The 25,926-nt window shown below is 47.7% G+C and overlaps 1 protein-coding gene across 1 annotated transcript in view; it reads left to right on the top strand.

Annotated features, from left to right (window-relative positions):
* LOC144511795 (polymeric immunoglobulin receptor-like) overlaps positions 1 to 25,926 on the top strand; it is an 84,631-nt gene that overhangs the window by 40,760 nt on the left and 17,945 nt on the right. Inside the window, exon 6 of the mRNA XM_078242131.1 lies at positions 23,625 to 23,936. Within this exon, the coding sequence (XP_078098257.1) occupies positions 23,625 to 23,936 (312 nt within the window). The remainder of the gene's footprint in view (positions 1 to 23,624; positions 23,937 to 25,926) is intronic.

Below are 25,926 nucleotides of genomic sequence, written 5' to 3' on the forward strand. Positions count from 1 at the left end.
GTGAGATTTTATTTCTCTTTAATCATTTCATTATATGTCAGTAACTTGTCACAGAAAATAAAGAATATATAAGTTGTTATATGAATCAATAAACAGCTATGATTGTGGTATTCTCATCCTAGTCAAAACAAATTGAACATGGAAGAATAATTCAGTTGCATATCTTTTGATTTGATTTGATTCATTATTGTCATATCTGTTGGGATATAGTGAAAGTATTGTTTCTTGCATGCTATACAGACAAAGCATACCCAAAGCACACGCACTCTCTCGTTTCCTTCTCTTTAAACAGTATGTTTTGTCCGTATAGCGCGCAAGAAACAATGCTTTTCACTATATGCTAATACACGTGACAATAATAAATCAAATTAAATCAAATCAAATCAAGATCATAGAGTACATTGGGGAGAAGGAAAGGAGAGAGTGCAGAATATAATGTTACAGTCATAACTAGAGTGCAGAAAAAGATCAACATAATATATGGTAAGTCCATTCAAAAGCAGAGAAGAAGCCGTTCTTGAGTTGGATGGTCCGTGATATCAAACGGTTGGTACATGAATATTAAGAACTTAAGAACATAAGAACTAGGAGCAGGAGTAGGTCATCTGGCCCCTCGAGCCTGCTCCGCCATTCAATAAGATCATGGCTTCACGGACTCAGCTCCACTTACCCTCCCGCTCACCATAACCCTTAATTCCTTTACTGTTCAAAAATGTATCTATCCTTGCCTTAAAAACATTTAATGAGGTAGCCTCAACTGCTTCACTGGGCAGGGAATTCCACAGATTCACAACCCTTTGTGTGAAGAAATTCCTCCTCAGCTCAGCCCTAAATCTGTTCCACCTTATTTTGAGACCATGCCCCCTAGTTCTAGTTTCACCGCCAGTGGAAACAACTTCCCTGCTTCTATCTTATCTACTCCCTTCATAATCTTATGTGTTTCTAAAAGATCTCCCCTCATTCTTCTGAATTCTAATGAGTATATATTGTTATATATTTGTATTAATTCTCCCAATCACATCAATTACAATAAGGTGCAGTCAAATCCAGGACAGATATTTCCTCTTCAAGGGCATTAGTTTGTGAGTCAGGTGAACAATATCGGAACATTTGTTTGTTGAGTCAAGCTGTTTCTCGGTTCGTTCCAGAGGCGAGTGTCGTTACAGAGCCCGGTTTAAACAGGTTCCGCTGAGTTGTTTGCTCTGCTGTTTGCTGAACAAATAGATGACTTTGCTGTCCAATAAACTAGGCCAGCCCACCTCCAACTCCCACTGTGGTGTCAGCAGACACTCTGGACTGAGGGTCCAACTGCAACTCTGTCTTCATGGGATTTGAGTGAGTGAGAATTGGGCCTCTCACTTCTCCATGTGATGTCTTATTTGCCTTTCCAACGATGACACAACATAACAGAACTCATTCGTAGGATTGAGTGGATCAATCTATGTGTCATTAAATCCTAAACATACAAGAGTTAATTTTCACATTCACATCCTGGTTGTTAATCTGACAGAATGCAGCTTTATTTATTTATTTATTAGTCACAAGAAGGCTGACATTCGCACTGCAATGAAGTTACTGTGAAAGTCCCCTAGTCACCACACTCCGGCGCCTGTTTGGGTACACTGAGAGAGAATTTATCATGGTCAATGCACCGACCCAGCACATCTTTCAGACTGTGGGAGGAAACTGGAGCACCCGGTGGAAACCCATGCAGACACGGGGAGAACGTGCAAACCCCACACAGACAGTGACCTGAGCCGGGAATCGAAGATGGGTCCCTGGCGTTGTGAGGCAGCAGTGCTAACCATGAATGGTGGAGCAGGCTTTGCACTGACCTATGTGGCAAACAGCTCTTGCTCAAGAATAGAATCTCTCCAGTGCAGAAGGAGGCCACTTGGCCTATCAAGTCTGCACCAACCCTCCGACAGAGTATCTTCCCCAGGCTCTAACATTACGTATTTACTCTGCTAATCCCCCTGAACTACACATCTTTGGATACTAATGGCAATTTAGCATAACCAATCCACCTAACCCACACATCTTTGAAATGTGGGAGGAAACTGGAGCACCCGGAGGAAACCCATGCAGACATGGGGAGAATGTGCAGACTCCACACAGACAGTGACCCAAGCCGGGAATCAAACCCGGGTCCCTGGCGCTGTGAAGCAGCAGTGCTAACCACTGTGCCAGCGTGCCACCCAAATCAATGTGATGAAATTTGGGTGCCTTCTTCACAGACGGTCTGTTTTGTCAGACAGTGAGGGTGAAATCTATCTCTAATTGTCATGAATATTATGCATAATTATCAGTCCAATTCTTGACTCCATGTTGGGGAACATGGGCGCGATGTAGGTGATTTACATCAACATAGATTTTATGTTTTTAGGGTGAATTTTACTGTCCCGCCCACGCAGACACGGGGAGAACGCGCAGACTCCTCACAGACAGTGACCCAAGCCGGGAATCGAACCCGGATCCCTGGCGCTATGAGACAGCAGTGCTAACCCACTGTGCCACCGGAAGATTATGCACATTTGCAGCTCATGTTCAATTTAGAGGTTTTAAACATTAACCATTCCTGCTGCAGCTCTTTCAACAGTTATATTATAATTTTTCAGGCTCAAGTGGCATTCTATATTGCCGAAGAGACAAAGCTCCTCGTGATAATCTGGTAAGGATAATAAGTATGAATATGAATAATTGGAAATTTCCAAAGCTGGATGATACAGAATTTGCTGAGAATTTACAGCAGGAATGGGCCATTCAGCCCACCTGCTCGATGCTGGTCTTTTACTCCATTTGAGCCTCCTCCCACCCCTCTCCATCTCACACTATCTGCATATCCTTCTGTCTCTTTCTCCTTTGAGTGATTATCTGGCCTTCCCTGTCATGCAGTAATGCTAAATGACTCAATTGACAGGGATGGGATAAGGAATTCAGGAGAAACATCTTTACCGAGAGAGTGTCACTCTCTGAGATTCATTACCTTAAAAGGTTAGTTGAAGTAAATAGCATAAATACATTCAGGGGGAAGCTGAATAAATAGTTGAGGGGGAAAAGAAATGGAAAGGGTTAGACAAAGAGGGGAAGGCTTTGAGGATGACGCAAAGCTGGGTTGGAAGGTGAGCAGTGAGGAGGATGCAGAGATGCGTCATTGTGTCTTGGACAAATTGAGTGAGTGAGCAAATGCATGCAGACACAGTATAATTTGGATAAATGTGAGGTTATCCACTTTGGTAGCAAATACAGGAAGGTAGATTATTATCTGAATGGCTATAGATTGGGAGAGGAGATTGTGCAACAAGACCTGGGTGTCCTTGTACACCAGTCGCTGAAAGTAAGCAAGCAGGTGCAGCAAGCTGTGAAAATGGCAAATGGTATGTTGGCCTTCATAGCAAGGTATGGAGATGCCAGCGTTGGACTGGGGTGGGCACAATAAGAAGTCTCACAATACCAGGTTGAAGTCCAACAGGTTTATTTGGAAACATTAACTTTCGCAGCGCTGCTCCTTCCTCATGTGAGTCCACCTGATGAAGGAGCAGCGTTCCGAAAGCTCGTGATTCCACATAAACCTGTTGGACTTTAACCTGGTGTTGTGAGACTTCTTACTATTCATAGCAAGAGGGTTTGAATACAAGTGCAGGAATGTCTTGCTGCATTTATACGGGGCCTTGGTGAGACCACACCTGGAATATTGTGTGTTGTTTGAGTCACCTTATCTGAGGAAGGATGTTCTTGCTATGGAGGGAGTGTAGTGAAGGTTAACCAGACTGATTCCTGAGATGGTGGGACTGACAGATGAAGAGAGATTGAATTGCTTAGGATTCTGGAGTTTAGAGGAATGAGGGGGGAATCTCATAAAAACCTATTAAAATTCTAACAGGACTAGGCAAGGTAGATGCTTGAAGGAATTCCCCAATGGTGGGGGTGTCAAGAACCAGGGGTCAGAGTTTCAGGAAATGGGGTAAATCACTTAGGGCTGAGATGAGGAGAAATATCATCATGCAGAGAGTGGTCAGCCTGTGGAATTCTCTACCACAGAAAGCATTTGAGGACAACACATTGTATGTTTTCAAGAAGAAGTTAGATATAGCTCTTGGGGCTCATGGGATCAAAGGATATGAGGGGAGAACAGGTTACTGAGTTGGAGAATCAACCATGAATGATGGAGCAGACTCGAAGGGCTGAATGGCCTACTCCTCCTATTTTCGGTGTTTTTATGTTTAGGATCAGAAGTGAATAATAATGGGAAGATACATTGGGCTGAATTGATTGTAAATAATTTACGATAACTTGCAATACTTTATAACCTGATACATAATAATTGATAAATAGCTTCCATCTCATAACAGCGCAAACCACCACTCAGGTTAATCAGAAATAAATGTGATCTTTTTGTTATTTTAGCAGTTGGCAGCATTGGAAGAGAGCATTGTGTATGCAAAGATAAACCACGTTGGCAGGAACGCAGCAGGAACGCACAGAGAGGGAAACGCCCCGTTGGATAATGATGAAATCACATATGCAGCAGTGCAGTTTCAGAACAACACGTCTACACGGAGAGGTGAAGTGTCACGTCACTCAATTAACAACCCAGACAGTGTCATCTACAGCGCTGTCAGCATTCCGAGCCAGCCAGCACAGAGAAACCCAGAGACTCCAAGACTGGACACTCCACAGGAATCCGAAATGACAATTTATGCTAACTTCACTCATTAGGAAAACCATTCCTGTTCCACACGTGCTGCCTATTGCTCCTTTCTTTGTGTTTCAGTTCCATTCAATTCCTTCTGCCGTGAGCTGCCCACATATTTACTTTTGTCCAATTCCTTCTGAAACTTTGGAGTTGTTCCCGGCATTCCCACTCCTCCTCCCAGTTTGATATCATCAGCAAATGTAATGAATTCACCTGGAGAATCTGAGTCCAGGTTAATCAATTCAGAGAGAGTGGTCCCATGGTTTGTCGCACCCCACTCAGTACCCATCACCTCCCCACCTCACTCCAAACTCCCCTACCCCCCCCACCTCACCTCACCCCCTCCGTCCCCAGCATACAACAATTTAACCGTTTTTAACCATTGAGTTTCAGTTGTGACTCACTTCTTGCCTTCTTGCCTCTGATTCATAGATCCCAGGTTCAAGTCTCAAGCCAGGGCTTGGGTACAAAATGAAATGTCTACAAGATTATGAGGGGCAATGACAGAGTGGATAGTCAGAAGCTTTTTCCCAGGGTGGAAGAGTCAATTACTAGGGGGCATGGGTTTAAGGTGCCAGGGGCAAGGGTTAAAGGAGATGTCCAAGGCAAGTTTTTACACAGAGGGTGTCTGCAATTCGCTGCTGGTGGAGGAGGTGGAAGCAGATATGGTAGTGACTTTTAAGGAGCGTCTTGACAAATGCATGAATCGGATGGGGATAGAGGGATATGTTCCCTGGAAGGGTAGGGGGTTTTAGTTCAGTTGGGCAGCATGGTCGGTGCAGGCTTGGACGGCCAAAGGGCCTGTTCCTGTGCTGTACTTTTCTTTGTTCTTTGACTCTCGCAGTGATAGTGAAGGAGTGCTGAACAGTTCTAAGTGCCATCTTTTGGATTAGATTAAACCAAGACCCCCATCTGTGTGCCTTGGAGAATGTAAATGATCTCGTGACACTATTTTGAAGAAGAGTAGGGGATTATCCCTGGTGTCCTGACTATCATTTATCCCTCAATTAACACATTTTCTGGTCATTATCACATTGCTGTTTGTGATATTTTGCTGTCTGTATTTGGGTCTGTATTCCTTGGAGTTTAGAAGAGTGAGGGGTGACCTTATTCAAACATATCAGATCCTGAGGGAGTTTTGACAGGGCAGATGGTGAGATGGTTTCACAAGTGGGAGAGTCTCGAACAAGGGAACATCGCGACAAGACAAAGGACAGTTCATTTAAAACTGAGGTGTGTAGAAATTTCTTCTTGCCGAGGGTGGTGAATCTCTGGAATTTTTTCCCCAATGTGTAATGGAGGCTGGATTGTAAGAAGTATTTAAAGTGGAGGTGGATAAATATTTGATAGTTTGAGGAACAGAGGGCTATGGGGAAATGGCACAGAAAAGGACTTGAGACCGGCATAGATCAGCCATGATCGTATTGAATGGTGGGACGGGCTTGAGGGGCCTGGTGGCCACGATGGCTTCTATTTCTTGTGTCCTTGTGTCTGCGTGTTGGCTGCTGTGTCTTCTACTTTCATGATGTGGAGATGCCGGCGTTGGACTGGGGTGAACACAGTAAGAGTTTTAACAACACCAGGTTAAAGCCCAACAGGTTTATTTGGTAGCAAATACCATTAGCTTTCAGAGCGCTGCTCCTTCGTCAGATGGAGTGGAAATGTGCTCTCAAACAGGGCACAGAGACACAAAAATCAAGTTACAGAATACTGCTGCTTTCTTGCATGTTTGTAGAAACTTGTCTGTGTCGATATGCGCGACCTTCTTGGAGATCCTCTCCACTTGGAGCCGGCAGTTTGCGGTGTCAGCTCCACATTATGACTACCATCGACTCCGCAAACTGCCGGCTCCAAGTGGAGAGGATCTCCAAGAAGGTCGCGCATATCGACACAGACATCAAGTTTCTACAAACATGCAAGAAAGCAGCAGTATTCTGTCACTTGATTTTTGTGTCTCTGTGCCCTGTTTGAGAGCACATTTCCACTCCATCTGACGAAGGAGCAGCGCTCCGAAAGCGAATGGTATTTGCTACCAAATAAACCTGTTGGACTTTAACCTGGTGTTGTTAAAACTCTGACTGTCTTCTACTTTCCAGCAGTGACTACACTTCAAAAGTATTACATTGACAAATGATGTCTGGTGATCATAAAAAGCACAATATAAATGCACAACTTCCTTTCCTTTGACACAAAAGGACTAAGGGAACAAATTTGGCTTCACATCTAACTCTTGTCTCCAAAACAGAGATTCATGCTTGAACTCCGAGATTGATCGTACAATTCAGACTGAACTTTCATTGCAGTACTGAGGGAATGCTGCATTGTTGGAACTGTCATTTTCTTTGGATGGGACATTAACCCCTTCTGCTATCTCAGGGTCAATAAAAAAATCCAGTGGCATTATTCAAATAGTTCTCCCAGTGAGAATAATTATTCTGTAAGCAACATCAATGAAATAGATAATCTGCTTTTTCATCTAATTTGGGGTTCTTCACTGTGTGGTGCATCTAAGCTCCATCTCTCTGTTTCAAAAATACTTCACTGGCCATGAAAGGCATTGTGTGAATTGCAAGTTCCTCTTTTCTCATGAATTTCATTTTTTCATTGTGACAGTTTCTTATCAATTCCTCGTGTTTACTCTGAACTTTGGGTCTGATTATTACTTCAGGGACTTTGGCAAATGCATTTTGAAAGTTGTAAGACTAACCAGAGTCAATGAGGGAGATGTTATTACTCAGAGAAGTCATGAAGGTTGCTTAGGCAATAGCTTCTGATATCAGTCGATGTTACTCTTTATTTTGTTATATCTATATTTTGAAATACAGATATTTCTCAAGTTTACTCTATACGATAACTTCTATTATTTGTCATGAGTGGGAGTGAAACTAATGCTTTTGTAAGCCAATGAAGTCGTTTCTGAAAAGATTCCAGAGTCTTCAGGGGTCACACATGGGAACAGCCATGAATCCAGTAACCGCCGGCACCATAGCACCATGGTTAGCAGTGATGCCTCACAGCACCCGGGACCCGGGTTCAATTCCAGCCTTGGGCAATTGTCTGCATGGAATTAGCAAGTTCTCTCCGTGTCTGTGTGGGCCTCCCTTGGGTTCTCCAGTTTCCTCCCTCAGTCCAAAGATGTGCGAGTTAGTTTGATTGACCACGCTAAAATTGCCACTTAGTGTCAGGGGGATTAATAGGGTAAATATGTTGGGTTAAGGGGATAGGCCTAGGTGGGATTGATGTCAGTGCAGGCTTGATGGGCTGAATGGCCTCCTTCTGCACTGTAGGGATTGAAACAACAGGATTATTGAATATCTATCTCATCGGCTATCACAAACGTCTTCACTTGAGGTTGAGCCTAAAAATAGTGTTCATACGGTTGGGATAGATCAGGAGAAAATCACCGACAAAGTAGCAAAATGGGGGATGGGATGATCCCAATCGTGGGCAAGGCACCCACTAGGGTTACCAACCCTCCAGGATTGGCCTGGAGTCTCCAAGAATTGAAGCTCAATCTCCAGGACACTGCCATGTGGGTCCCTGAAGAAAAATCATCGGGACATTTAATAGCATCTTTTTGGGTCATTTTCTTTGAATATTTCTCTTTACCAGGTCTCAAAGTGTTGAAAACAGGCTGTTTGACTAACAGCCAAGCATCGTCCAATTGGGTACTGTGGGTGGGATTCTCTGCCCTCCCAGCTGCGTGTTTCTCGGTGACGGGAGGTGGTGAAATTCGCGGGCGACGGGATCTTCTGGTTCTGTCGCTGGCAATGGGAATTCCCGTTGAAACCATCCCACACCGCCGGGAAGGGGCCGTGCCACAGACAGGACCAGAGAATCCTGCCGGCTTGAACAGCCTGCAGATTCCAGCCTGAGTATTTTATCTTTCCAATTTCCGTAGGAAGGCAGCACATCTCAAGTGTGGATATGTTGGCCAAATGATGGCCTGGAGCAGGTCATGGCAGGTCATGTGATGACACATCCTGGAATACACCTAATCATGATGGTTAGGTGCATTAGCCATGCTAAATTCTCCCTCAGTGTACCCAAACAGGTGCCAGAGTGTGGCGACTAGGGGATTGTCACAGTAACTTCATTGCTGTGTTAATGTAAGCCTACTTGTGACACTTATAGATAATAACGAATAAATAAACCACAGTTGACAACACAAGTACTCACTGAGACCCAAGCCTGGCTGCCAGACCTTTGCCAATGGCTAGCCTGAGGCATCCATGAGATCATAGAATCAAAGAATCACAACAGTGCAGAAGGAGGCCATTCGGCCCATCAAGTCTTTACTGACCACAATCCAATCCGGTCCTATTCCTGTAACCCCACATATTTACCCTTTAATCCGCTGACACTATGGTCAATTTAGCATGGCCAATCAACCTAACCCGCACATCTTTGAAGGTCTCCAGTGCTAACTCCCTCCTGGAGTCACAGCCATGGGTGGGCCAGAATGTGGCCGCCAGCCATTCAGGTAGAGGGTTCCCCCTCTGCAGGAGTTGCCTTGGAACTGTGGCTGCCGTGTGTTTTATCAGATACTCTGGCTTGTTGGGTGATGCCAATCTCGCCTTCTGCACAGGAACGGTTCCTGTCCTCTCCAAAGAAATCTGCCACTTGCTTCTCGTAGAGGGTGAATGGCCTCAATTGCCGCATCCCAGGGATTGGGTTTCTCCCCCTTGTTGTGGGTGACATTGTCCTGTATCAAGATAGATGGATGACACCATGGATGAAAGAGCAGGTTATAAGCCTGGATATCTGCTGTGTGTGTTGAATGCCCCTCAGTAAGGGCGGAAGATGCCACTTGTACAGGATGTTACATGAGATAGTGATGTTCGTGTCAGACAATCAGTGCTGTTGTCCCATCTGCTGGTAATGTGTGAGACCCTTGAGGATTGCAACCCATTGAACGCCTGTGGCCCTTATGAGAGTGTGAGTTTGGAGTGAGGAGATGGTTGACTGACTCTAGCAGGACAGATGTGGTCATTCATTCTCTTCCAGCACTGTCGGGTGGTCCTTTTCTCTGTCCCACATGTGCCCACCTCCCCGATGACCACATCCCTGGTGACCACGTCCCAAACGGCATGGCCAGGCTGGTGAACCTCTTGCAACCTTCCCTGGGATAGGGCACCTCCTGCCGGTTCTGGACTATCTGGAGGAGACTTTCCAGGGATGTGTAACTATAGCTTGTAGCGGAGGGTTTGGTTCTTGTGGGCGCCATGGGTAATGAATTCCCAACACAGCTGGGCTTCAGTGAATGAGTGAGTGCGTGGGTGCAGTTTCAATATGGCACCCAGGCCTTCGAGCCAATGAGGAAAGAGCCTGCTGGGCCAATCGCTGCCTTCCCAGCTGCAAGATTCGATGAGCTCCTCGCTGATTGGCAAACAATGAGCTGAAAAGCAGACCATGTGGTGTGAGAACCCACCCTGCTGTCCAGTGGGATTCGCGCTGACTTTCCTGTCCGGCACCAGACATTGTGTGAGATTTTCTTTCCCCGCCCACTGCCAGGATCACCCGGACCCACTAAGTTAATGGACCTTAGGCTAGGCCGCCAAATCTTCCCCAATTCTCACCATGATAGTGCCGGAAATTTCCGGCCTTAGTCTACGGAAGGGAGAACTCCACCCATTGTAACCCCCTTCTGGCAGCAACTGTCAACAGGTCAGCAAGGAGACAGATAGAGAGCTGTGCCACCTGTTGCAAGGGTAACTGGATTCCAATGAGGGCAATATTCAACTGACACCTCCATTGTAGAGGAATGATGTGGAGATGCTAGCGTTGGACTGGGGTGGACACAGTAAGAAGCCTCACAACACCAGGTTAAAGTCCAACAGGTTTATTTGGTATTATGAGCTTTCGGAGTGCTGCTCCTTCATCAGTTGAACGGAGAAGTAGGTTTCACAAACATGGCATGTATCGACAAAGACCAATTAGAAGATCATGGTTGGAATGCGAGTCTTTTCAGGTAATCAAGTCTTTACAGGTAAAAACAATATGAGTGGAGAGAGGGATAATCACAGGTTAAAGAAGTGCGAATTGTCTCAAGCCAGGACAGTTAGTAAGATTTTCCAAGCCCAGGCTAATGATGGGGATTACATGTAGTGTGACATGAACCCAAGATCCTGGTGGAAGCCATCCTCATGCGTGCTATCAGTTTCTGCTCGTTGTTTCTGCGTTGTCATGTGTCTTGAAGGCCGCCTTGGAGAACACTTATGCAAAGAGCGGAGGCTGAATGCCCTTGACTGCTGAAGTGTTCCCCGAGTGGAAGGAAATGCTCCTGCCTGGTGATTGTCAAGTGCTGTCCATTCATCCATTGTCGTAGCGTCTGCATGCTCTCGCCGATGTACCGTATCTCAGGACATCCTTTCCTGCAGCGTATCAGGTAGACAATGTTAGCCGAGTTGCATGAGTATGTATTGTGTACCTGGTGGATGGTGTTCTCACGTGTGATGGTGGTATCCGTGTCGATGATCCGGCACGTCTTGCAGAGGTCACTGTGGCAGGGTTGTGTAGTGTGGTCACTGTTCTCCTGAAGGCTGGGTAGTTTGCTGCAGACAATGGTCTGTTTGAGGTTGTGCAGTTGTTTGAAGGCAAGTAGTGGGGGTGTGGCGATGTGTTCGTCTTCATCAATGACATGTTGAAGGCTCCGAAGAAGATGTTGTAGTTTCTCCACTCCAGGGAAATACTGGACAATGAAGAGTCGGTCATGTCCTGTGTTTCCTTCTGAGGAGACCGGTGCGGTTTTTCGCTGTGACGCGTCGCAACTGTTGATCTATGAGTTGAGCGCCATATCCCATTTCAAACAAGGGCATCTTTCAGTGTCTGTAGATGTCTGTTGCATTCCTCCTCATCTGAAAAGATCCTGTGTATACGGAGGGCTTGTCCGTAAGGGCATGGCTTCTTTAACATGTTTAGGGTGGAAGCTGGAGAAATGGAGCATCGTGAGGTTAGCCATGGGCTTGCGGTAGAGTGAAGTGCTGAGGTGACCGGCCTTGATGGAGGTGCGCGTGTCCAAGAATGCAACCGATTCTGGAGAGTAGTCCATGGTGAGTCTGATGGTGGGATGGAACTTGTTGATGTCATTGTGTAGTCGTTTCAGTGACTCTTCATCATGAGTCCAAAGGAAGAAAATGTCATCGATGTATCTTGCAATTGTGTCTTTGTTTATACATGCCATGTTTGTGAAATCTACCTCTCCGTTCACATGATGAAGGAGCGGCACTCCAAAAGCTCGTGATTTCAAATAAACCTGGTGTTGTGAGACTTCTAACTGTGCCCATCCCAGTCCAACGCTGGCATCTCCACATGATCATTAACCCCAGCGCCCGTCCATTGAGCACAATTCCTGGGAAGGTAAACCCCTGGGTCAGGCTGATCTACAGATTGTGGGTGGATCACAGAACCATTCCAGATCAAATAGGATCTACATCCCACTGAGGGAGGAACTCCACAGCAGGACCTTGCCTTGTCATTGTTTGTTTGAGGAACAGACATTTAAAATGGTGTTCAGTTCACAACCACCAGAATATGGTTACGACACAGAAAAAGACACTTTTGACATTTTACAGGAACTTGAACTATTTGGTCAGATGTTCATCGCGTTGTTAACAAAAACTGAATTAGCTGCTTCAGCTGTGAATCTAATCAACATCCTCAGCACTCTGTCTGAAGGAGAGATCTGAATCTTCAGCTCAACACTTGCACAATGATTTGTCAGTGCCCGAGATCAGGGGATTACAACCTGAGGGCGCCTGAGAATGTTTCAGGGGATCGACACAAAGGGCCCGATTTTACCATTTTAATTCGAGGTGCTGGGCGGATTTGAATCTGGGAGTGTGATGCACCTCAATGAGCACCCGGAAACAAGGCTTTAGAACTGAAGGCTTTAATACATTAACAATGAAACTACTAACACAAATTCACCCGTTCAGACTGAAGGGGTCCTGCCGGAGCAGGGGGTCTTATACCCTGCCACCGGAGGCGGGACCCCACTGGAGTGTGCCATGATAACACTTGGGACAGGTAAACACCCTATCCCAACAACATAGTACAACCCCCATAACAACAACAATAACAACCCCAGTGGTGAACCAACGATGGTTCACCACATTCACCCCTCCTTTAGGAACCAAAGGTGGCGGGGTGGATGAAAACAGACAATGACAAAAAAAATAACAGGATTCACAAGTCCAGACGGTCTGGAGGACCACACCGACGCTGCGATCTTCTCAACACCGGTTGCGAAACCAGAGCAGGTGCTTGCGGTGGCTCTCTCAAAGCAACATCTGGCTGTCCCCTCAAAGACTCCCGGGCCGGCCGGCCCTGATGAGGCGATGGTGTAGGGGATCCTGGAACGTTTGGTGGTGGTGGTGGTGGTGATGATGGTGGCGCCGATCTCCGAGTCTCAGGCAAGCTGTACATGGGAGTAAAAGTGTTATGCACTGGTCCCGGTGCTGACCGCGCCACGTCTGGGGAAGTAATGAGGAGTAGTGGATCTGTGACTGGGGGAATAGGAGCGACAGGAGTTGCTACGTCCCCTGCGGGCGCCAGGTCTCTAATGGAGACAGTGTCCTCTCGCCCGTCAGGATATGCCACATAGGCATACTGAGGGTTGGCGTGGAGGAGTTGGACCGGTTCGACCAAGGGGTCGGACTTGCGAGCCCTCACATGGCGCCGCAGAAGGACGGGTCCTGGGTACGTCAACCAGGCTGGCAATGAGGTCCCCGAGGACGACTTCCGAGGGAATGAGAACATCCTCTCGTGGGGAGTAGCATTGGTTGCCGTACACAGGAGGGAGCGGATAGAATGGAGCGCAGTTGGAAGGACCTCCTGCCACCGGGAGACTGGAAGGCCCTTGGATTTCAGTGCCAGTAGGACAGCCTTCCAGACTGTAGCATTCTCCCTTTCCACCTGTCCGTTACCCCTAGGGTTGTAGCTCGTGGTTCTACTGGAGGCAATCCCGAATGAGAGCAGGAATTGCCTCAAGTCGTTGCTCATGAACGACGAGCCCCTGTCGCTATGAATATAGCAGGGGTACCCGAACAGGGTAAAAAGCTCACTGAATGCCTTGATGACGGTGGCAGTCGACGTGTCCGCACAGGGGAAAACAAACGGAAACCGGGAAAATTCGTCTATTATGTTAAGAAAATAGACATTCCGATCCGTTGAGGGAAGGGGGCCCTTAAAATCTACACTCAGCCTCTCAAAAGGGCGAGTGGCCTTGACCAAATGTGCCCGGTCTGGTCGATAAAAGTGTGGTTTGCATTCTGCGCAAATCCGACAACTTCTAGTAACTGACCTGACCTCCTCCACCGAGTAGGGTAGGTTGCGGGCTTTTATGAAGTGGTAGAGTCTGGTGACTCCAGGATGACACAGATCATTGTGGAGAGCCTTCAAGCGGTCCTCCTGCATGATGGCGCATGTTCCGCGCGAGAGGGCATCCGAGGGCTCATTGAGCTTCCCTGGACGATACATAATATCGTAATTATAGGTGGAGAGCTCAATTCTCCACCGCAAGATCTTATCGTTCTTGATCTTGCCCCTCTGCGTGTTACTGAACATAAACGCCACGGATCGTTGACCCGTGATCAGGGTGAACCGCTTACCTGCCAGGTAATGGCGCCAGTGTCTGACTGCCTCCACAATGGCCTGAGCCTCCTTTTCCACCGCTGAGTGCCGAATCTCTGGGCCTTGAAGGGTGCGGGAAAAAAACGGGACGGGCCTGCCTGCCTGGTTTAGTGTGGCGGCTAGGGCGAAGTCCGATGCATCACTCTCCACCTGGAAAGGGATGGATTCATCCACCGCGTGCATCGTGGCTTTCGAGATGTCGCTTTTCAAAACCTTGAAGGCCAATTGGGCCTCCGGCGTAAGTGGGAAGATCGTGGACTTAATGAGCGGACGAGCTTTGTCCGCGTAGTTGGGGACCCACTGTGCATAATACGAAAAGAACCCGAGGCATCTCCTCAGTGCTTTCGTGCTAGCGGGCAAGGGAAGTTCAGTGAGTGGGCGCATACGGTCTGGATCAGGGCCAATGACCCCGTTTTCCACCACGTATCCGAGGATGGCTAACCTACGCGTACGGAATACGCACTTCTCCCTGTTATAGGTCAGATTCAGGCGAGATGCAGTGCGTAGAAAGTGTTGGAGATTCGTGTCGTGGTCCTGCTGGTCATGGCCGCAGATGGTGACGTTATCCAGGTACGGGAAGGTAGCCCGCAACCCGTTCTGGTCCACCATTCGGTCCATAGCACGCTGGAAGACCGAGACCCCATTGGTGACACCAAATGGAACCCTGAGGAATTGGTATAGACGACCATCCGCCTCAAAAGCCGTATATTGTCGGTCCTCTGGGCGGATGGGGAGTTGATGGTAGGCGGACTTAAGGTCTATGGTAGAAAACACTCGGTACTGCGCAATCTGATTGACCATATCAGAAATGCGCGGGAGAGGATACGCATCCAGCTGCGTGTATCTATTAATGGTCTGACTATAGTCGATGACCATCCGAGGTTTGTTCCCGCTTTTGACTACCACGACCTGCGCTCTCCACGGACTAGCACTGGCCTGTATGATCCCTTCCTTGAGGAGCCGCTGAACCTCAGATCTAATAAAGATCCGGTCCTCAGCGCTGTAACGCCTACTTTTAGTAGCGATGGGCTTGCAGCCAGGTACCAGATTTTTAAAAAGGGATGGTGTCGTGATCTTCAGGGTGGATAGATTGCACGCGGGGCGTTTTGGGCAATTTGGAGGCTGCGGCTGGCTCCCTACGGCCAGTGAAGGGAGTGGCCCACCGTACTGTAGGATCACACTCTTCATGTGGACCATAAAATTTAGTCCGAGGAGAATTGGCGCGCAAAGGTGAGGTAACACAAGGAGCCTGTATTGCTCGTAAACTGTGCCCTGTACCTCAAGAGTTACCATACATTGTCCTTGGATCGGTACAGACCGGGACTGTGATGCCATGGAAATGGTCTGCTTGGCAGGGAGAACCCGGAGTCCACACCTTTTAGCAGTTTCAGGGTGTATGAAACTTTCGGTGCTCCCACTGTCAAACAGACAATTTACAGTTCTGCCACTAACCTTTACCTCCATCATAGAATGTTCCAGTCTGAAATGCCTGGTCTGATCCAGAGAGATCGACGCCACCGTTGGCCCCTGGGCGTCACTGCATGCTGCCGATGTGGATGCTGAGGACCCCTGCTGGTCGCTGCTGCATGCTGCCGATGTGGATGCTGAGGACCCCTGCTGGTCGCTCCTAGTCGTCGTGGACCATGATGGCCGCCCCCATGAATCGCATGTGGCCGAGGGCTCCAAGCGCAGCGACTCCTGGTGGTCTTCCTCCTCCTCTGTTTGCCACGATGGCGCTGTCCTGAGATCGCACGTGGTCGGACCTCGTGGGTACTGCGACGCCGAAGGAGATTGTCTCCGTTCTGGAGGGTTACAAGCTGCACTGCCGTTTTTACGTTTGGACCTGCAGACTTTGCCGTCGTGGCCTTTTTTACCGCACTGGCTGCAGATTGCCGTTCTTGCTGGACACTGCTGCCGTGGATGCTTAGCCCCACCGCAAAAATAGCATCGCTGGCCCCCTGGAGCTGCCGCCGTCGTCGAATCGATCTGGGAGCGCGGGTTCGCAGGGCGAGGAGGGAGCAGAGCTTGCTCCAACCACGTTGACTGCACGTGGTCCTCGGGGTACAGCGCCAAGCTCTTCGACGCCGCCTCCAACCTCACGGCCATCCCCATTGCCTGGGTCAAGTTGAGTTTCCCCTTTTCTAATAATTTAAGTCTGATGTACGAGGACCCTACCCCTGCTACGAACGCGTCTCGGGCGAGGTCTTGCATGTACTGCTCGGCGGAGACATCCTTACAGTCACAACCCCTGGCAAGCTGCAGGAGTTCATTGGCGTAGTCTTCTATGGTCTCGCCCGACTGCCGACGTCGTGTAGCGAGGAGATAACGAGCGTGAATCTCGTTGGGTGGCGTAATGTACCTATTCTTTAGGAGCTCGACGGCACCCTGGTAAGTGGAAGCTGCACGAATGGCTAGGTAAATCGTGTCGCTTACCCTTGCGTGGAGGACCTGGAGTCTATCAGTGTCTGTAGTGATAGCTACCGAGGCTGCCAGGTAGTCCTCGAAGCACTTCCACCAATGTTCGAACGTGTTAGCTGCACCGACCGCACGTGGGTCCAGTGTCAGACGATCCGGTTTTAGGATCTGTTCCATATTCTCAGTTAATGTATTAAATTGATGCACCTCAATGAGCACCCGGAAACAAGGCTTTAGAACTGAAGGCTTTAATACATTAACAATGAAACTACTAACACAAATTCACCCGTTCAGACTGAAGGGGTCCTGCCGGAGCAGGGGGTCTTATACCCTGCCACCGGAGGCGGGACCCCACTGGAGTGTGCCATGATAACACTTGGGACAGGTAAACACCCTATCCCAACAACATAGTACAACCCCCATAACAACAACAATAACAACCCCAGTGGTGAACCAACGATGGTTCACCACAGAGTGTTTCAGATCCGACTCTGAGACCCATTCTCAGGAATCCCAGTACGCACACTGCCTGAAAAAAACCCAGCAATTCAGAATCGCGCTGCAGAAGCCTGTGGGCGGGGCTTAACCCGCCCGAAACGCTGCAGCTCCGATCGGCGCCTCCAACTGCGCAGTAAAAAAAAAAGAAAAATTCTCCCCTGTCACATCCCTCCCGGGCCGGGTAATGCCTCCTCCTGGCCCCCACAGACATTGCCCCACCCCCACAACATAACTGACCTCCTTATCCCCCCACCTCCCTCGCTACCCAGACCGATCACGGCCCCCCGCCCCCCCCTTCCCCCCCCCCACTAATCACATGCAGAGTGGCAGCAGACCTCCCCCTGGCCCTGTCCCTGCACCCCCCGCTCCCCACTGGAGAGCCATCTGACCCGCCTCCCTCCCCACCCCCACCCTCCAGAGAACAATCTGACCCGCCTCCCTCCCTCCATCCCTCCCCCTCCACCAATCTGAGTCAGAGAGCCGTTGGAAGCTCTGAACTCACCTCCTCAGAAGCTGGAGCGCCCAAAGCAGACCTTTGCCGAGCATATCTGTTTCGCGCTGAATCTGGACGGGCGAACGCGGTGGTGAAGGGGGAAGTGCTGGTAAGTTTGGGCGTGCAGCCCATTAAGTCAATTTAAATGCATGCAAATACATTTAAATTGATATTGCGCCCGTTTCAGGCGCGATCCCGATCGTGGCCATTTCAGGCCCTTGGTAAAGGGGGAATCTGTGCGGAGGTGGTCGTGGATCGTGCCACTCGCCTTACGCCGGATTTTAGCAAGTTTTCGTCCCCGAAAATGGGCGCATCTTGATGGTAAAATCAGGTCCAATGGGTCATTTTGACACAGATTGACACAAGTTAAAGCTGGTGATTGAAGACCAGGCCCAGAATGATGCCTATCTCCCAGTGACTCCCCCAGTCCTCATTCTGGAGCTGGTGTCTGGAGGAGAGCTCCTTGACTTTCTGGCTCAGAAAGAATCTCTGAGTGAAGAAGAAGCGACAGCTGCTAGAATGTTCTCACACTGAGCATCGCTTCAGTCTCTGCCTCATTCACTTTAACAGAGTCCCCGAGTGTTCCTCACCCTGAACTGGACAAGGCTCGAGAAGCGATTCGGAAACAACTCCCCATCAGCTGGTGAAATATGTGACTGTTGGTGAAAATGGAGAAGCAGCTTAAACCGTCACTCCGGTTTAACCATTGATATTCTCTTTCTCCACGTCAGACCTGGACATTTCCAAATTTACTGCAAATTATCTGACAGAGAACATTCAATCTCATTCAGACAACTGTTCAAACCCCTGAATAACAAAGACGCTAGAACAGGTCCTCCAATCCCAGTACCTTTGAATCAATATTCAACACAACATGATCTGAGCACAGCCACAGAAAGGGACAGGTTCAAGGAGAATAAAACACAAATTCAAGTTTCTCAGACCCTTCTCGGAACTGGGGTAATGAAAGACACCAACAGACTCGTTTTGAGCCAGAGTAGAATGAGGGAGAGGCAACTGAGAGATCAATGATTCCAATAAATCAGGGTCAAGAAACAAGTACAGGCTCGAGAGAGGCATTCCAAACTCTATGCCTGACTCTCACTCTCTTGATGTGACAGCAGAGAGTTCAGGTGCTTGATGACAGAGGCTCAGACTTTGGATCACCAAATGTATCCAAATGTTCCAGTGGAGTTTACCCAGGGTACCAGACACGTTTCCCAGTAAAGAGCACATCATCAGGTGGCACAGTGGTTAGCACTGCTGCCACACCGTGCCAGGGAGCCGGGTTTGATTCTTAGTTTTGGTCACTGTCTTTGTGGGGTCAGCACATTCTCCCATGTTTGCATGGGTTTCCTCCGGGTGCTCCGGTTTCCTCCCACAGTCCGAAAGATGTGCTGGTTAGGTGCATCGGCCATGCTAAATTCTCCCTCAGTGCACCCGAACAGGCGCCAGAGTGTGGCGACTAGGGGATTTTCACAGTAACTTCATTGCAGTGTTAATGTAAACCTGCTTGTGACTACTAAATATCAACTTAAACTTTAACTTTAAGTTCTTGCTGAGTCAATCAGACTCAATTTCTTCCCATGTCTCGGAGTTTGCCCTTCAGATGGGGGAATTAACTTGGGTATAGTGTGTCAAGATACACAGAGCTGATGGCTGGGGTTTAGCCAGTTTAATATTCTCATTGTTTGAAGAAAGTGCCATTCTCCAGCCTCACTCACCGCCAACTACGTATAGGGAAATACACAGCCCCGTGTCAGGGAGTTGAGAACAACTATCATCACATTGGAACAGTTAGTCAATCACAATTTACTTACGCCCAGAGTCTTCTCTCTGTGAATTGAGGTCCTTTTCTGCCTGAAATCTGCCTCAGAACGTGTTTGTGTGTCTGGTAAACGGAACAATAGAGGTTGTTCTACCCGACATCTAGGAGCTCAGATCTCCTCACCCTGACAGAATTGTTCCTCATCACCAACAACAAGGTTGAGATTAAGCAAATAAAACAAAACATTAATAAAACATGCCTCACAATTCAGTGGAAGTAATTAGCCTGAGTCACCAATAACCACCTTCTTAACGCTGCTTTATTTTTTACTCTCTCAGTGCAAGCTGGTGTAGCTCTTTTGTTACATGTGACTGACAAAAGTTCAAGACCTTACAAGCTAGATTTCATTCTCTGGCTCACTGTGCTTGCATGACATAACTTCCTGCTGTCTCCTTCCCCTTTTTAAATTCCTTCTCCAATTTATATTAAACACTTATTTCAGCATGAGACACAGGAGCTGGGGGACTGACAACAAACACTGATCTGACCTCCAACAAAACGATGTGGATTTTGATTCTCCTCATTTGCTCTCTGCCCGGTGAGTAACAGCCAGAGTTGGATAGTCAGATAATCAGTGTTAGTTTAACTCTAGTCTACAGATTATACGGCAGAGATGTTTAAACATTTGGAGACTTGTAAAGGCACAAAAGGAAGTTTTGTGTTGCAGTGGGTGGAGGCTCTTTCTCTGAGCAGAAGCTCCAGGTTTGAGTCCTGCTTCTGCTCTTGATGGGAATGGAAGGTGGGTTCTAACAAGGCCAAACAGTTTGATTATCAACCTGAAAACTGTTCCAACACGCTGAAGGCAGGCGGTAAGAGGGAGAGATAGTCAGTCAGTCATGGTTGAGGCGGAGTGGTGTCCCTCATGCGTTAATAGTTGTGAATGGGAAATTAAGAACTATTCAATTTTTAAAATCCAGGCAAGTAACATTTTAAAAATGGAAGCTGTTTTTAACTGGTAATTGTTTGAAATATTATCTGTTGTGCAATACACACTGAAAACTGCTGTGGTAATAATCCTGAAAACAGAACATGTCCCTAGTTAGCTATTGTTTCTGTTGTTTAATGTACATTTGTAGAGATATGATTTTATGAGGCTCTGTCAGTAACAATGTTCCTCTATAGGAGATGGTTGGTCGATATTAGAACAAAGAGAACAAAGAAATGTACAGCCCTCTAAGCCTGTGCCAATCATGATGCCCGAACTAAAAAAAATCCTTCTGCCCCGACTCGATCTGGATACTTCTATTACTCTTCCCATTCTTTTTCTTTTACATAAGAACATAAGAAATAGGAGCAGGAGTAGGCCATCTAGCCCCTCAAGCCTGCCCCACCATTCAATAAGATCATGGCTAATCTGAAGTGGATCAGTTCCACTTACCTGCCTGATCCCCATAACCCCTAATTCCCTTACCGATCAGGAATCCATCTATCCGTGATTTAAACATATTCAACGAGGTAGCCTCCACCACTTCAGTGGGCAGAGAATTCCAGAGATTCACCACCCTCTGAGAGAAGAAGTTCCTCCTCAACTCTGTCCTAAACTGACCCCCCTTTATTCTGAGGCTGTGCCCTCTAGTTCTAGCTTCCTTTCTAAGTGGAAAGAATCTCTCCACCTCTACCCTATCCAGCCCCTTCATTATCTTATAGGTCTCTATAAGATCCCCCCTCAGCCTTCTAAATTCCAACGAGTACAAACCCAATCTGCTCAGTCTCTCCTCGTAATCAACACCCCTCATCTCTGGTATCAACCTGGTGAACCAAAACCTAATTTAGTTCTTTTAATTCTTTAACTTCATTAAACTGAATTTCTCTTTTCATTCCTGTCCATTTTAAGGGCGGCACGGTGGCACAGTGGTTAGCATCGTTGCCTCACAATGCCAGGGACCCGGGTTCAATTCCGGCCTTGGGTGACTGTTTGCAGTCACCCAAGAGGTTTGCACATTCTCCCTGTGTCTGCGTGGGTTTCCTCCGGGTGCTCCTTCCACACTCCAAAGATGTGCAGATTAGGTTGATTGGCCATGCTAAATTGCCCCTTAGTGTCAGGGGGATGAGCAAGGTAAATACGTGGGGTTATGGGGATTGGGACTACGCAGGGTTGTTGTCAGTGCTGGTTCGATGGGCCAAATGGCCTCCTTCTGCACTGTAGGGATTCTATGATTCTCTGATTCTATGATTAGCTAATACTACATTGCAATGGAGTTCTTGATCAACATTATCAACCCTCCACCATTTACAATACCTTCTCACAAGCAACGTCAAACTCTAGTCCCGTCTTCTCGAAGCCTCTATTTTGCTAATTCTACACATCAAACCTCCCCACAATGTGCTGTGCCTTCAGTTTACCGATTTGATGCAGATTACTTCATGTACGTGTGGACGGCAACTGAAGTGTGCTTCTGTCTGTTTGACAATCTTTGTTTGTTCAATCCTTCTTCATTCTGACCTGATCTCTTTTCCACTACATTTTCATCTTTAATCCTTCCTGCACCTTTTCCCTTTTCTTCCCTTCCCTTGAGTATTTTAATTGTTTGGAATCTCCATCCTGTCATTTACTGTAAACTCTTTCCTCAAGAGTTCCTCTCCCAGCAAGCCCATTGGTCTAATAACTCTTCAAGCCCGTTCCTTGGGCTGCTCCTCTTTTACACTTGGGATCAATGTGGCAGGAATCTCACTTTTCTCACTTTTCTCATGAATCATCTTTCCTGAAAAATTCTTCCTTTTGTTTCCTCACTATTCTTATCCTGACCACCACATGACACTGGGGAATGATTCTGTGTTTATTCCCCTCCAGATCCGGCTCAGTGATCAGTCTCCAAGTTTCTGAATCTTCTCAGCTCTCTGCCTTTCTATGTTCTTGGTTGCCTGAACCTTCCCTTTCCAAATCCTCCTTCAGAACAGGCCGCAGAGAACAAGGACGAGAGGCTGGAAATTCTCTCGACAGTTTACGTTTCGCTGATTGAATTGGAGAAGACTCTCTGAATTAACTTGTTGCTGCTGTTTGAAAGAAAGAATTGCATTTCCATAGCGTCGTTGTTGTAATGGAGAAAAAACAACTTTTTCCTTCAAACAGCAACACAATAATGACTGAATAATCTCTTTTTTCAGCAGGATAAATATTGGTGAAGACACACTGGAGAATTCACCTGCTCCTCTTCACAATACCACCATGGGGAGGTTTACACCCACCCGGGAGGGCAGATAGTGTCGTGATGGTTACCTGCCCAACTCCCGCTTGCTGCGAAACCATTCACCACCCCATTCATTGCAATTTAGCACCCGATCTCCCCATGAAATCTGCATCATTCGCAACAGAACCTGCTTTCAAACTATGCACACTCCCATCTTTCCACTGCCACCCTTCCAAGGGGTCTCATTTCCCCCCAGGCCACCAATGGCCCAAACCCAGGCCTCTAATTTCCCTGATTCATCCAAGTCTTCCCCAGGTTTCCAGTCTCCTCCTCAGCCGGCATCTAAATCCCTACCTAAGACCTCCGGCCATCCTCCAAGGCCACCAATCCCGTGCACCATCACCGAGGTCGGCAATCTTCACCTCCTGAAATCCCAAACCTACCCAAGATCTGAGTACCCCCCTCCTGCCAGGATTTAATGTGTGAGTCACATCCCATCCCTACTGCCTACACCACCTCTCAGGTCAGATCAAGGACCTCTTTGCTCCTGTCATCTCCTCCGGCTGCTCCCCAACTAACTGCAAGTTGGACCCGTCAATTAGGTTTGTTTCTGGGTCTGAAACCTCTTGAGGATGTCTCACAATCACACTCTGGAGTGAAGGCCCACAGTGTGAGGCAGAACCCCAATTTTCAGGCCCCCCCGCCCCCCATCCCTGCTCCCCCAGTCCCTGTCAGTGGGTCAGGAAAATACATCAAATATTTTTTAAAAATAAATCCTTGAGAGAAATGCTTTGGGACACTATGAGACTGTGATAAATGTCTATATTAATGTTTATGTTCATCACAAGCTGCATGGAATTTAACTCATTAGAATGTCTGTGTTTGAATGAAGCAATTATTCCCTGTTCAATTCCTGAAATGTTGTCTCCTCAGTTTCAGGTGCATTGTGGGCAAAAAAGGAAGTGAGAGGAATTGTGGGAAGATCGATCACAATCGATTGTAACTATGGTGCAGAGTACCGGTCACACGTGAAATATTGGTGTCGTGGCTGGACTCGCCAATGTGCTGTTGTAGCAACAACAAATCAGCAAAATGGAAGAATATCAATCACAGATAACAAGTCACGAAGAGTATTTGTTGTCACTATGAAGGATCTTCGCTCAGGAGATGCAGAATGGTACAACTGTGGAATTGAAGCATCCGGTCTCGATCCATTGTATAACGTAAAACTACAAATATCTAACGGTGCGTTATTCTCAGTGATTATCTTTATTACTTTTGACTGAAATCTCTGATCAATGGCCAGAATTTTATGTATAAAGATCAGGCGTGTGCCCTACCCGAATGTGGGTAAAATCACACCCTGACGGCAATATGCCTTCTCTCAATATTTCAGTCGCCAGGCACATGCGCAAGTCGGAAGTGCGGCTGCCAGCCATGCAAAAGTCAATTTAAATTCATTAAAAACCAATTGTCCAGGACTTTAAGTTGCCCGTCTGCCTTTACAGTTGGCGGGTGGGCCAATTGGCCAGGTGACCTTTACATTTTAGCTGCAACCTCGATCCAGGGCGGAATGAAAGGTCAGGGTTCATATTAAAGTAAGAAATGTGTCTGGGGCCTGAGTTGTGTGTGTGATCGTGCTGCCCTGACACTCGCGGTATCGTTTTAACATTGATATTTTTCACAGGTCAACAGCTCCCTGAGACAGCTCCACAGTGGCTCTTCCCCCATTCATTGGACAGTCAGTGTGGAACTGTGCTTCGGGGCTGAGGTTTCGTACCCGCGTCCAGACTCGCTGAGTGCACACACACACTACGAGCACACACTACGAGCAAAAGGTTCAGGCCATGCTTTTCTCTGAGAGGAAACATTGACAGCTCCGGTATCCCAAGGGTCCACTGCAGTGCAGACTCTGGCAGCTAGAGGGCAGAAGTCGGGAAATCTGACTCACACAAAACCCAATTCCTGCTCTTTCCAACTTGTCAAACTGTCAGGTGTTTGCTTTCGGATTAAAACTAAAAGACAAAAAGCCCCATGTTGGGTGCTTAATTTGTGGGCGGCGCAGTGGTAGGTGCTGCTGTCTCACAGCACCAGGCACCCTGGTTCAATTCCGGCCTTGGACAACTGTGTGGAGTTTGCACGTTCTCCTCGTGTCTGCATGGGTTTCCTCCGGGTGCTCTGGCTTCCTCCCACAGCCCAAAGATGTGCAGGTTAGTTGGATTGGCCATGCTAAATTGCCTCTTAGTGCCCCAAGATGTGTAGGTTAGAGGGATTAGTCATGGTTAAAGTGTGGGGTTACAGAGATAGGGCAGGGTGGTGGGCCTGGGTGGGAAGCTCTTTCGGAGAGTTCGCGCAGACTCGATGGGCCGAATGGCCTCTTTCTGCACTGTAGGGATTCTAAAACACTGAATAGCTCGTCACTCCTGATGGTGTAAATTCCTTGAATATAATAAAATAGAATAAATACACAGAAATTAACAGGATCCATAGGCCTGAATTATTGGGATAGCGTAGGGTCAGCCACACCATCCGGAGAATGGCGGAGATTACACCCTGGTCTACTCCAGCTGCTCCACTGCAGATTAACATTGAGCAGTGTTCGCGAGTGCCGCCCATTCGCCTTGAAGGAAGAGGCGCCACATATTCAGGCGGGGGTGGGCGGGGAGGGGGGGGTAAGTGGTGGTGCCGAGTTGCTCTGTCCCGGCTGCTGACTGTGTGGTGCTGGGGCAGAAGCTGCCCTATGGGTGGAGCAAGAGGGGTGGGGATTCAGCACGGTCTGATGGCAGTGCACAAGCACATGTGTGAGGTGGGTGGGGGGACAGGGAATCAGCCCCACTTTGAGGAAAGCTTGCATAAGGTGTGCATTATTCCGCAGCTCAGACAGTTCATCGCAACTCAGTTGACCTGCTTGGAGTCGGGCAAGAACCAGCTTTCCATGTGAGATCTTTTCTACCCAAGTGTAGAATTGCTGCAAGATCGGGAAGGGTGAGAATTCAGAGGGAATCCTGTCCCTCCAATTTGACTCCCCCTTACATAAAAAACAGCCAGGGGGGTTAGTGTAAAAATCTGTCCACAGGCTTCCTGATATGATGGGCGACTCACATTTCACCAAGATGCTTAGGTCAGCCGAACAGATTTCAGCTTTACAAGAGAACTAAAAAGGAATTGAAAAGTTGTTTTGATGATTAAAAGAAGCCGCTTCATTCATTGTTGAAATGTTGAGATGTTGGCCTGG

The sequence above is a fragment of the Mustelus asterias genome, chromosome 25 (assembly GCF_964213995.1).
Source record: "Mustelus asterias chromosome 25, sMusAst1.hap1.1, whole genome shotgun sequence".
NCBI lineage: Eukaryota > Metazoa > Chordata > Chondrichthyes > Carcharhiniformes > Triakidae > Mustelus > Mustelus asterias.